A 12,755-nucleotide genomic window follows, 5' to 3' on the forward strand; every position below is an offset into this window, starting at 1 on the left:
TTCTAACCCTAGCCCTTCATCTGTTTTGGCCCCACTGAAAGCCCAGACAATGGAGAGTTGGAGAAAAGCTGGGAACTCTGTACTCACCACCTCACTGGGGTTCACTAGGGAGAGAATAGTAAGACTGTAGATATGACACAATTTTCCTAAAGACAAAAAACAGTTATTCCCCTAAATACCCTTTATTATTTTATATTGATTGACTGACTGATTGTCATTGCTGGGGCTTTGCCACTCTGGGCTGACATTGTCAGATAAAAAGAGACGGGGGTGGGGTGGGGTGGGGAGGGAGGCACCATAGCACCAAATGTGATGGCAGCAATGCTCAAACATGTATCACATACTTGGCAAAGGAAAGATACTATCTAGATGAGTTTATTTATTGATTTATTTATTTTGCCACCAGGGTTATCACTAGGACTTGGTGTCTACACAACTCCACCATTCCTGGCAGCCATTTTTTAATAGAATATGAGTGACAGAGAAATATAGAGACACAGATAAAAGAGACACCTATAGCACAGCTCCCTCTGCCCCCTGCAGTTGGGTGCCAGGGTCTTGAACCTGGGCCCTTGCACATGGTAATGCATGCACTTTACTGGGTGAGCCACCACCTGGCCCCCAGTTAAGCTATTGTTCTCTTTTTTTCCTTTCTGGTCACTAAAGGATACATGTTCATTATAGACATTTTTACAAAGTTAAATCAGATATGGAAAAAAATCACCTTTAAATTATTTTTTGAATATGGTGTATTCTCAAGACTTCTCTGCTTCCTCTCTGTTTTCATAAGTACCTGAGATGAAAGACAAGAAACTTGGCTGCTGTCCTGGCTTGCTGTGTGACCTTGGGCAAGTCTCACCTTCTCTGGGTCTCCAGATCCTTATCTGTGACCTCAGAGGCGGCCCCTTGCAGCTCTGACCTTCTGTTTCTGCTTCTGTTTCTGGAACTGGCATAAGGGGCACAAGCAGGCTGCCCCTCTGCAGGGAACACATGGCTGACAGTTCTCAGCAAGTCACCTCTGGGAGGGTACCGCGGCCCTGTAAACAGTCTGCTTACTGGGCCCATCTGGTGCGCCCTGCCAGTGGGCACCACCAGTCGCCATTCACCAGCCAGCTCAGTGACTGCTTCTCCTTCAGGCTCCAGAATGCTCTCTGTTGCCTTAGGGTACAGCTGGCTTAGGCTAAGAAAACTAAAGGGTTCACTCCTGAGAACTTACCCACCTACTCATCAATACAGCACTCAGTAGGTGAAAACAGTCTGGTGTGGCCGAGAACTGGAAAGAGGGAGGAAGGAAAGTAAGGAGGCAGAAAAGAAACACTATTCTCACTTTGTATGGATCCCTTATTAGGCTTTTGGAATTCAGAAATAAGTTGGAAAAATACAACGCCCTTGAAAGACATAAGTCTAGTGAGGCAAGAAGAATACAAACAGACAACAGCAACACTTGAAATACTGAAAGCTCAGGCCTATGAGAACAGGGAGGCTAACTGATGGGAAGTAGTTAGGGAAGACTTCCTGGAGGAGGCAACCTTGTTTTTTAAAAACAAGACTCAGTCTTTCCAACTCAAGCTGTTTTTCCCTTAAGGAAAACCACATGGAAAATATAGTGTTATTCCTTTTACATACAAAGTGCTAAAAGGTAACTTCACAACTACCAAAGGAAGGGAAGCTAGCTTGCATTCAAACTTCTGGCATTCTGTTCTGGCCTAGGGACCTGGGCTTGAGTTTGACCCTGATGTTTGACTCATAGAGTCCCTTAGGGAACTTCTCTGACAGGTCTTGGGCTCTTTTCTGTCAAATTGAGCCTACTGCGGAGGAGCAAAGGATAGGTAACTGAAAAGGTACTTAGTTTATTTATATCGGTTTCTTTTGTTTTTTAGTTTGATAGGACAGAGAAAAATTGAGAGAAATGGGGTAGAGAGGGAGAAAGAGAAACATCTGCAGCACTGCTTCACAACTTGTGGAATTTCCCTCCTGCAGAAGATGACTGGGGGCTTGAACCCAGGTCTTGTGCATGGTAACATGTGTCCTCAACTGGCTGCACCACCACCTGGCATCTAGATGCTTAGTTTATAAAGTGAGAAGGAAATGGAAGGGGACCTCCACTTTCACCTTGGGTTAAAACAGCCTGATCCCAATACAGGAAAAGTCACCTTCTAAGTCTGGGGCAATTCCAGAGGGACACACACACACACACACACCACAACCAGGCCCCCTACCTCCCTAGAGGCCAGGCTGAGCTCTTCTGATTCCCTTTGGCATTACTCAACAGGGCACAGGATCACACAGACTTGACTTCTCAGTCCCGGAGTTAGAACATCTGTTCCACAGGAATTTTAGAATCCAGACTCCTTTCAAAGTGACTCTAGTAAGCAGAGCTGAGCCTGGGTCAAAGCAATGCAATACTTGAATTAGATTCATAGTTGGAAGGATGACTCCCAAATATGATCCAGCTCTTGTTCTTTGCAGAGTAAAAGTCAAGGAGGGGAAAGGCTTCCCAGAGGTCATACACAGGCCTCAGGGCTAGACACCTTTCCCCAGACTTTAGAGCATAAAGCCATGGCAAGCCCCCAGGATATTTGGGGAGTGGACAGGGGCACTACTTTTTTGCTATTGGGTTCTTAAAGTATCTGCTGTTTGTTTGTTTGTTTATTTATTTATTTATTTATTTAAAGCAGAGCTCTGCTCAGCTCTGACTTGTGGTGGTGGGGCTTGAACCTGGAAGCTCGGTGTTAGGCAAGCAAGTCTTTTGCATAAATGTACTATGATATCTCCCTCACTTAAGCACTTTTAAATGCCTTCACCTTTCCCAGTTTTCCACAGGCTCCACCTCTTTTAAAGTCTCACTGCCCTGTGCCTCCGGAGCCTTCAGCTAACCCTCAGTCTTCCCATCTCTAAAGGGGTCTTCTACGGCGTTTCAGTTTCAAGGTTCCCGCGGTTCGCAGTGGGTGACTCCGAGCCTCGGGCTCCTCCTGGGCGGGAAGGAAAGGCTCGCGGGAGAGGGAGGGTATGGGGACGCCGGGACTCACTCCTTAGGGGCGCCCTTTGTGTGGACAGCCCGGGGAGCGTGACCGCCCAGCCCTGGGAGTCCCGGCGGCTGGGGCTCAGGGGCGGGCCCGCAGGCGGAGCCTGGCCGCCCTCGCCCCGCCCGGACCGGCGCACGTCGCGCGAAGCTGGCGCGGGGGAGGAGGAGCGCGGAGCCCGCGCCGCGCGGCCCCGGCGGAAAGTTTTCGCCGACGGAGTTTTGTAGACGGCTGCAGTCATGGACGCGCTCAAGTCGGCCGGGCGGGCGCTGATCCGGAGCCCCAGCCTCGCCAAGCCGAGTTGGGGGGGCGGCGGCCGGCACCGGAGTGAGTGTGTGCGCGCCCGCCGGGGCGGGACCGGGCGGGGGTCGGGCTGCGGAAGGGCCTCCCGCGGGGCCCGGGTAGAGGCGGGGCCTGACCCATGTCCGGTCGCCCGGCCCACCCTGGGCTCCTGGGGGGTGGGGGGTACCCCGGGTCAAGCTGGCTGTCACTCGTGGCCGCCGGCCTGTGCAGCCGGGGGAGACCTGGACTCGAGGTGCTCAGGTGAGGCGGCAGTCGTGCTCCCCCTCGCCCCGCCGCCCGGGGCATTTGGGACCCACCAGCGTGGGTTCCTGGGGTGGCGGGTGGGCTCGGGGCGGGGGCGTGTTCGCACCCCTGCGCCTTTGATCCGCTCGCCCCACTGCCTGCAGCCCACGAGGTCATCTTTTCACTCGTGCGCGTTCAGAGATCCACCCGGGTGTGAACTCGGGCTCGCAGGTGCCTGTTGGAAGTGGGGGGTCGAGGCTTAGCCTGGGGGCGTCTAGGGCACCGAGCCAGGCGGTCTGCTCCTGCGCCTCCGCCTCTGGTGGGGTTCAGGTGACCAGGCTGGCGTCCTGGCTATTTTTGAAGCTTGTTTTCTTTCGCACCTTGCCCCTCGGGCTTCCAAAGTCCCTGAGGGCTCAGGCAAATGGCAGACTCTCCCAGGGGCATCTGGGCAGTGGGGAGGGGCCGCGCACCCCCTTCTCTCCTCACCTCGGGTTACTCTCCAGAGCCGGTCAGCTGGCACGGTCCCCTGAGACCAGGGTAAGCCAGCACAGAGTGCTTCTTTGCCGCTAGGGAAGACGCAGTGGCGTGAAGTCACACGGACCTTCGGGGAGAAGTGGCATCTGAGGCTGGGACTTCTGCACGTTCCCACCAACCACCTTGGAGCCTGGCCTCTGTCGCCCAACCTGGAAACCAGGGGACAGAAGCCACCACCACCGTCCCTCTGCTCTCCCGGGTGGAGCCCGTGGGCCCTTGCTCAGCAAATGCCAGCGTGTCAGGAGCTCGTTCGCCCCTCCTCTTGCTCCCACTCTGTGGACCCAGTTGTGGTCTCTTCCTAAACCAAGGCTGGCACTGGGGACATGGCCCAATGCCTGCTGGTGGGGCCCTCAGAGACTCCAAGGCTGGGCTCATCGCTTCCACACTTACCCCGACTTCCAAAATACTGACTTTAAACATGTGTGCATTGGACTAGGGCTTTATAAACGATGGGTTGGTCCTGAAGGGGAAGCCTGCGGCATTCTTTGGGGAAGGGTGGGGAAAGGAAGGGAGCTGGCAAAAGGAATGTGGGATCCCCTCTCCTCGGTCTGGAGAAGGGGTGATAGGTGACAGTCTTTCCTGTTGCTCTGATCTTGACTAAGGCACATGTCCTGTCTGATTCTTAGTTTCCTCATCTGCACATGGGGATAAGAACTCAGATCTGGCAGGGATGCTAAGAAGGTTATTGGTAATTGGTTTGCTCCTGTCATTTCATACTGTTATTTTTCCCCACTCTCCTCTCCTGCTTGTCCTGTGCACCTTTGGTGTGACTGTTACTGTGGTGGAACAAGTTTTAGAGTGCTCAGAGCCTGTAGAAGGGAGAAGAGCTGCTGCCCCCAACCACCACCTGCAAGCACAGGCACATACATCTCCCACCCTCTTAAGCTCAGAGCCCTTGCCCTAGAATTTTCTGGATCCAGAAAGAAAAGATCCGTGTCAGATTCCTCCCCCTTCCATCATTAAATCTGTTTTCTCATCTGTAAATTGTAAATAGAACTAGCACCCACTTGAGATTTTGGTCAAGGGCTGTTAAATGAGACTGCATTTCTGCCACAGGGCATGCTCAGTAAATGTCTTAAAAATATTTATCTATGATTACAAGATAGAAAGAACCCAGTTATTAACCCAATGCATTGGTGGAAGTTTTAGTGCTGTGGTCTTTTTCTCTCTTTCTACTTCTTTGTGTCTCTCTCTATCTGAAAAAGGCACCTCAGAGTAGTGAAGTTCATGGCATGATTGGAAAAAAAAAAAATCATAGGAAGAACCAGAGTGTCACTCTGCTGCTTGCGATGCTGGTTATAAAACTTGAAGAAATCTCATGTGTTTAAGTTCAAAGCTTTATCCATTGCACCATTCCCAAGCCACATATTTAATGTTTACTCTTGCTTTTGTCACTTCTGTGCTTCACATAGTGTTTTTGCTTCCTGTATCTCATCTAGTCCTGTGAGGTGGTGGGAGTTTTTATCATCAGGCCAATTTTTAGAAATAAAAGGATAGAGGTTCAGGGAAATGGAGTCATTGGCCCCAACACAAAATTGTCCAGAGGAGCACTCCAGATCAGCAGGTCAGGGCCTTATGGACTCTGGCCATGGGGAGAAGTGGGGTTAGGTGGCACCCCTGAGGACACTGGTGACCAGAGAGGACAGTTCTGAGAGGTGTGTCTGGGATGGAGGTAGTGGGACAGCCTGGCCTGGGGTGGTATCCCAGCACACAGGTTTTCAGTGGCCAAACTGAAGCTAATAGCAGTAAGGTTACATATGACACCTGTAGTGCCCCAGCAGTTCCCCACTCACCCTTTAAGGCCCTTGTCTGGGATTTGCATGCTAGTTGTTTTAGTTGTGAGAAACTGAAACCCAAGAAGAGGCAAAAAAAACTTGCCAGAGGTCACCCAATAAAGCCAGAATCCCAGATATCTTTGTCTTGAATTGCCTTTCTCTGTCTCTCAGACCTCTTAGAAGGCTTTTCTCTTCCTCTCCTACACATCTCTTTGAGAACCATAAATATTTTATCTCTGTCCTCAGCCAGGAATTTGCCTTTATTCCAACTGCCTGGAAAGGTGACTCACCTGGCTCACCAGTGTCCTCCTTTACAAAGGACTTCTGGGCTCTTGTGGGTAATACCAGTCTGTCAGGGAACTCATTGAGGAGGGGTGAGGAGCGGTGAATGGCAGGTTCTTGTAAGGCTAGTTCATAATGATTGGCAGGAACACTTATAACAATTGTAGTAAAATATATTAGGGCTGGCAAAATAGCTCACTTGGGTAGTGTGCTGCTTTGCTGCATATGTGACCCAGGTTTGAGCCCAGCCCCCACCTCATTGAAGAAAGCTTTGGTGCTATGCTCTTTCACTTTCTCTCTCTCTCTATCTAAAAAAGAAAGAAAGAGAAAATCAAGAACGAGAAAAAAGAAGAGAAATATATTGTAAGGCCTCAAACTGTAAAATTTGTTGAGCACTACTCAGTGTTATTTTCACTGCACAGTTAGAGGCATTTGAGAGTGTAGTGAGTAACTCAGTCCTCCTTCTGGTAGTGCTGACTGTTTACTGGGGAGCCAGCTAGACCATGGTGCAAAAGAGGAGTATGGTTATAGGGAGTGTTGACACTGTGAAGAAAGATAAAACAGTGAGGAAATGATGAGGACAATTTCCTTAGATAGGGTGGTTCTTCATTTGGGTCCTTTTAGTAGATGCTGAGACAAGGATCTGAGTGAAAAGAATTTATTTGGGAAGAGATCCCAGGAAATCATTAAGTGAGAAAGGATGAGAAGGCTGGAAGATAGTTCAGCAGAAGGGCGTGTGCCTTGTCAAGCATAGCCCAGGTCTGGTACTATGGTCTGTCTCCCTCTCTCTTTATCTCTCTATCTGAATGAAGAGGTTGGCCTGGGAGAACTGAAATTATGTATGAGAGAGGAGCCCAACTCCACCAAAAAACAAAAAGTAATAAAAATAAATAAAAAGGAATGAGAATTCCCAATGTAGACAACATAAAGCCAGTTACCACAGTGGTCAATGTGATCTTCAGTTACCCCTTAGGGGATCAGTTTCCATTGCTGGTTGGTGCAGGGACTGGTGTTTGTTTGTTTGTTTTTTACCAGATCACTCTTCAGCTTTGGCTTTGGTTTATGATGGTGCTGGGGACTGAATATGGGACCCTGTAGCCACAGGCGTAAGAGCCTGTTTGTATACATAATCATTATGGTAGCTTCCTCACCTATGGGGGAGCTTTAATGGGGATTGGTGCTTCAAGGAGCTGCAGGCAGAGTGTGGCATGCCAGGTGGCATGTAAGTTAAGGATATCCCCGAGGGGAGACGGCGGGATGCTGAATTGTCAGGGAGTCAGGGGAAACCTCTTTGAGAAGGTGATTTGGAGGAAGGATATGGGAACAGCATTCCAGCCCAAGAGAACATCAAGTGAAGAAGACATTGGGGCTGGGTGGTGGCCTGGTTAGTTGAGTGCACATGTTACCATATGCAAAGACACAGGTTCAAGCCCCTGGTCCCTACCTGCAGGAGGTGAGCTTTGTAGTGCTCCAGCAGGTGTCTCCCTCTCTTTCTCCGTCTTCCCATTCAAAAAAAGAAAAGAAGAAGGAAGAAAGAATAGTGATTTGGCTCTTCTGGAACTTCATTGCTCAGAGGTCTGGAGGCTGGGATTGGGGTATGTGGCTTTGGTCCACTCACTGTCCACTGTCACAACCAACTATGTGGGTACCTTCTGGCTGATCCTGAGCCTTGGAGCGTAAAGGTGTTGGGGTTCAGGCACCAAGCATTGCCCATTATGAGCTGTGACCAGACTCCTCTGTCAAGTGGGGATACTAATATATCTTTGATTTAAAAGATTCTTTTTTTTAAATAATTTATTTCTTTATTGGGGAATTAATGTTTTACATTCAACAGTAAATACAATAGTTTGTACATGCATAACATTCCCCAGATTCCCATTTAACAATACAACCCCCACTATGTCATTCATCATCTTTCATGGACCTGTATTCTCCCCACCCACCCACCCACCCACCCCAGAGTCTTTTACTTTGGTGTAATACTCCAATGATTTAAAAGATTCTTATAGGGAGTCAGGTGGTAGCGCAGTGGGTTAAGCTCACATGGCGCAAAGCGCAAGGACCAACATAAGGATCCCGGTATGAGCCCTGACTCCCCACCTACAGGGGAGTCGCTTCACAATCGGTGAAGCAGGTTTGCAGGTGTCTTTCTCTCCCCCTCTCTGTCTTCCCCTGCTCTCTCCATTTCTCTCTGTCCTATCCAACAATTACAACATCAATAACAATAATAACTGCAACAGTAAAACAATAAGAGCAACAAAAGGGAATAAATATTAAAAAAAAGATTCTTATAAAAATGCTGCAAATACATATGGCTATGTACAAGTGAAAAACTACCCGTGGTAATGACAGTAGCTTTAGTGGCACTTGGTCAGTACCAGGCATGGTCCTGAACCTGTCTCACATGTGAGTTCTTTCATTCTCACAGCAACCCTTGGTGGGTGCACTGGGCTGAACTGCAGTGCTGATGTTGCAGACACCAGCCAGACTGGGCCTCTCAGGGCAACAAAAGTAGTCTAGGGGCAGCAGCCTGCTCAGCTCTGCCACCTGGGCAGGAGGCTTTCACAAGAAAAGAGACCATGATCAGAGCTGAGAGTTAAGACTGGGCATATGGTCTGTCCCCAGCTAACTGTGACAGCAGGTCATCTATAAAATTGCAAAGTTTAAATAGCACAGTCATTACCCACCACAGGGCCAAAAATAGCCAGGGCTGGAACTGGGATTCAAGCCTGTATTTGCCTGGGGGCCTCTGGGAGCTATTCCTGAGGCCCCCAAGCTCCTCTCGGAGTGGCATGTGGCTTCAGCCTAAATGAGGTGGTTGGGTGTTGAGCTGGACTGGTGCCCGGTAGTCAGCCCTGTAGTCTGTCTTTATGAAGTGGTGTTGGTTTCTGAAGGGAGGGTGTGGCCCTGGAGAAACCTTATACCTGAGGGAAGGGATGAGTCACACTCAAGCTCAGAAGCTGAGGTCAGCTTCCCCAGAGGGGGATGAATCTTGTCTGGGCATGGGAGGACAGGATGGCAGGGGCTTGCAGGGTTGGGAAGAGGGCTGAGGGGGAAGGGGGAAGGACAGCAGTGTTGGGCAGCTCCTGGGATGGAAGGCCTGGATATGAATGAAAGTGTGAGAGGAAGATGGTGATAGCTGCTTCACTCTAGGTGATATACTGCCTGAGGAAGGGACTGCATCCACATTTAGAGACACAGCAGCTCCCTGAGAGGAAGATGAGGCCCTATTAGGAGGCACAGTGTTTACTTAACATCCACTGAGGACAGGGACCTGTGCTTTGTGTGTTATAATTTTTTTTTCCTGCCAGGGTGATTATGGGAACTTGGTGCCTGCAAGATGACTCCACCATTCTTGATGGTGATTTTTTCCCTTTTTCTAATGAGAGAGAGAGAGAGAGAGAAACTTGTAGCACTGCTCCACTATTTATGAAACTTTTCCCCTGCTGGTGGGGACAGGGGGCTTGAACTCAGGTCCTCTTGTGTGGTAAAGTGTATGCTCTGTGGGTAAGCCACTACCTGGCCCCCACGTTTTATTATACATTGTTCTAAATGGCTCTGTGAGGGCTGGTGAAGTAGTTAGTTCACTTGGATAGTGAGCTGCTTTCCCATGTGCATGATCCAGGCTTGAGCTTAGCCCCCACCACACAGAAGGAAGCTTAAGTACTGTGGTATCTGTTTTCCTGCCTCTCTGTCCTAAAAAAAAAATTAAAATAAACAGCCCTGTAAGCAAGGGACTGTTGTTTTCTCCATTTTATAGGTGAGAAAATAGCCTCAGGATAGTTCATCATTCAGAATCACTCAGTGTCAGAACTGGGATTCTAGGGTTAACCACGAGCCTGTATAACCTCAAGAAAGATTTCCTGATGGATACTAAATCTAAGAGGTTTCGTTTTCCTGCCTTTTCTGTTTTCTTTTCTCCCTTCTCCTCCCCTTCTTTTAATCAGAGCATTACTCAGCTCTGTCGTATAGGGGATTGAAGCTGGGACCTTTGGTGCCTCAGACATGGAAATCTTTTTGCATAACCACTATGCTGTCTTCCCATGCCAGTCGGAGGGGTTTGGTCATGTGAAGGGAAGGATATTTTGAGTAGAGGGAACTACTTGAGCAGAGGCACAGGCGTGGGAAGTGAAAAATCATGAGAAGATTATCAGCATGGCTGTAGCTTGTCTTGTATGTACACATGTATGTGTGTGTGGGACATGTGGAGAACACTGGGGAATCCATAACTCCCTAGCAGTCATCATGGGGCTTCCATGTGGCAGATTGGGAGCTGAGTGGGGTGTGGAACTTTTGTGGAATGAGATCACGCAAGTCTGTCTGGGCCTTGGTTTTCTTTTCTTTTAAATTAACACTGGCTCACAATATTAGAAGATTTTAGGAATATACTTTCATACCTAGAAATATATATATGTGTACAACTCACTGTACCCAGAGTGTACCAAAGTGTCTTTGCCATCACACCAATTGGAGCCTTCACTAATCCCCTCTCTCCCCTACTTTGCCCTTTGACAACCTCCACAGATGTCATAGTCTAAGTCTGTTTGGCCAACATTATTATTTTCTTTCAAGCTTGCAAGTTTTAGTTATTTCCCACCCAGCAGTTTTCTTTCACTTCTTTGCTTACATACTTTAGCATGATCACCTCCAGTTCTATCTGCCTTGCCCAGCGTCATTTATTTACCCGAGCGCTGCTTAGCTCCGGTTTATGGTGGCTCTGGGGACTGAACCTGAGGTTTAGGAGTCCCAGGCATCAAAGTCTTTTGCATCACCATTACACTGTCTCCCAAGATTGGTGTCATTTTTTGTTTGTTCGTTTTTGTTTTTTACACTAGAGCACTGCTCAGCTCTGGCTTATAGTAGTGCAGGGGATTGAACCTGGGACTTTAGAGCCTAAGGCATGAGTCTCTTTGCATAACTGTTATGCTATCTACCCCCTGCCCAGTATCGTCTTTTTTAATTGAGCCTCAGTTTCATCAGCTGTCATATGAGGGTTTCCAACAGAGTTTCTAGGCTGACAAGTGGCAAACAGTCTACTAGGACCTTCTGCTAGGAGGCTGTGGCACAGGGGAAGGGACAGGCCAGCAAAGAGGAATGCAGAAAAATGCCAAGCATTTCACAGGTCAAGGGGGACTGGAGGATGTTTTGACAATAAAGAGGTTGTCTGTGACCATGGCAAGCTCTTGGCCTTTTGGAATGGAGGGAGCGGAAGTGAATTTGGAGATGGGCCAGGAAAGGGCTGACAGGCCAGAGGAAATGGGAGAATGGGGACATGCACATGAAGGGAGGGAGGATAAACAGGGCGGGGACAGATAAGGAGATGAACTAGGCCACCCCTGATCAATTGGCATTGCCTGTCTGGAGCCTTGTAGTGGAAGCAGTCCAAAGCCCGTCTGTAAACCAGAGGGGAATAGGCATTGCATTTGATTAATGCTGTCTGCCACAGAGGCAGGCCACTGTCATGGCAGTGTGTGTCTTACGCTCTTGTTTAGGTGAATCTTGGATTGAAAGTAGCAGTGTCAGGAATCCTTAGGGATTAGGAATTGTGGGTGGAAGTGCATGTGACTCTAGAAACTTCTTGCCTTTAATCAATTTGCCTTATGGGGAGGTGGTATGGCCTAATGATCAGGGGCTTGGGTTTTTGCTGTTTTCAGTGTGGTACAGGGGAATGAACTCAGTGTCTTGTGCATGCATGATACACTTGAGTGACCTCTCAGCCCCAATATATATGAGAGAGAGAGATATGCAGAGAGAGAGCAAAGCACTACTCGGCTCTGGTTTGTGGGAGGATTGAACCTAGGACTTTGGAGCCTCAGGCATGAAAGTCTTTTGCATAACCATTTGGCTTATCTCCTCTTCTCCGTGTCCCAAGTTTTAATTTATTATTTTATTTATTTATTTATCTATCTATTTATTTATTTATTTATTTTGCCTACAGGGTTATCGCTGAGGCTTGTGCCTGCACTACAGATCCGCTGCTCCTGGAGGGCATTTTCCCCATTTTTGTTGCCCTTGTTACTGTTATTGCTGTTATTGTTGGATAGGACAGAGTGAAATCAAGAGGATGGGAAGACAGAGAAAAAGACAGACACCTGCAGACCTGCTTCACCATTTGTGAAGCTATTCCCCTGCAGGTGGGAAGCCAGGGGCTCGAACTGGGATCCTTATGCTGGTACTTGTGCTTTGTACCATATATGCGTAGCCTGCTGCGCTACCACCCGCCCCCCCATTTTATTTTCATCTTATTTATTTTGAGAGAGAGAGAGAGGAGGCACCCCAGCACTGCTTCATCACTGGTAGATCTTCCCTGGTGCCATCCGTGGTGCTTCCATGTTATGTCAGGGCTCAAGCACAGGGCCTTATGCACAGCAAGGCTTGTGCTCCACTGGGTAAGTTTTTCTGGCCTAGGAGGTTGGGTTTTTGATTCAGATAAACAACTAGTTTGACAGATTACTTGTCCTTTGAGCCTCAGTTTCCTCACCTCTGAACTGGGAGTGAAAGAATGACTGTTTGCAAGATGGCTGTGAGCATTAAAGGCAGCGGTGAGCACTACTGTATTATTATTGCAGTTTTTGTCACTTGGTGGTCCTGGTGATATTGGCAGTATCTTTGGTTT

The 12,755-nt window shown here is 48.6% G+C and overlaps 1 protein-coding gene across 2 annotated transcripts in view; it reads left to right on the forward strand.

Moving 5' to 3' along the window:
- The first annotated feature begins 3,145 nt into the window (after positions 1 to 3,145).
- Positions 3,146 to 12,755, forward strand: part of LDLRAP1 (low density lipoprotein receptor adaptor protein 1) — a 28,121-nt gene continuing 18,511 nt past the window's right edge. Inside the window, exon 1 of one of the 2 annotated variants that reach the window (XM_007522569.3) lies at positions 3,146 to 3,350. In XM_007522569.3, the coding sequence (XP_007522631.1) occupies positions 3,263 to 3,350 (88 nt within the window). In that variant the 5' untranslated portion in view covers positions 3,146 to 3,262. Of the gene's footprint in view, positions 3,351 to 3,438; positions 3,567 to 12,755 lie in introns of those variants that run through there. The other variant, XM_060205569.1, reaches the window with a different exon arrangement.

Source organism: Erinaceus europaeus, chromosome 13, assembly GCF_950295315.1.
Source record: "Erinaceus europaeus chromosome 13, mEriEur2.1, whole genome shotgun sequence".
Classification (NCBI taxonomy): Eukaryota; Metazoa; Chordata; class Mammalia; order Eulipotyphla; family Erinaceidae; genus Erinaceus; species Erinaceus europaeus.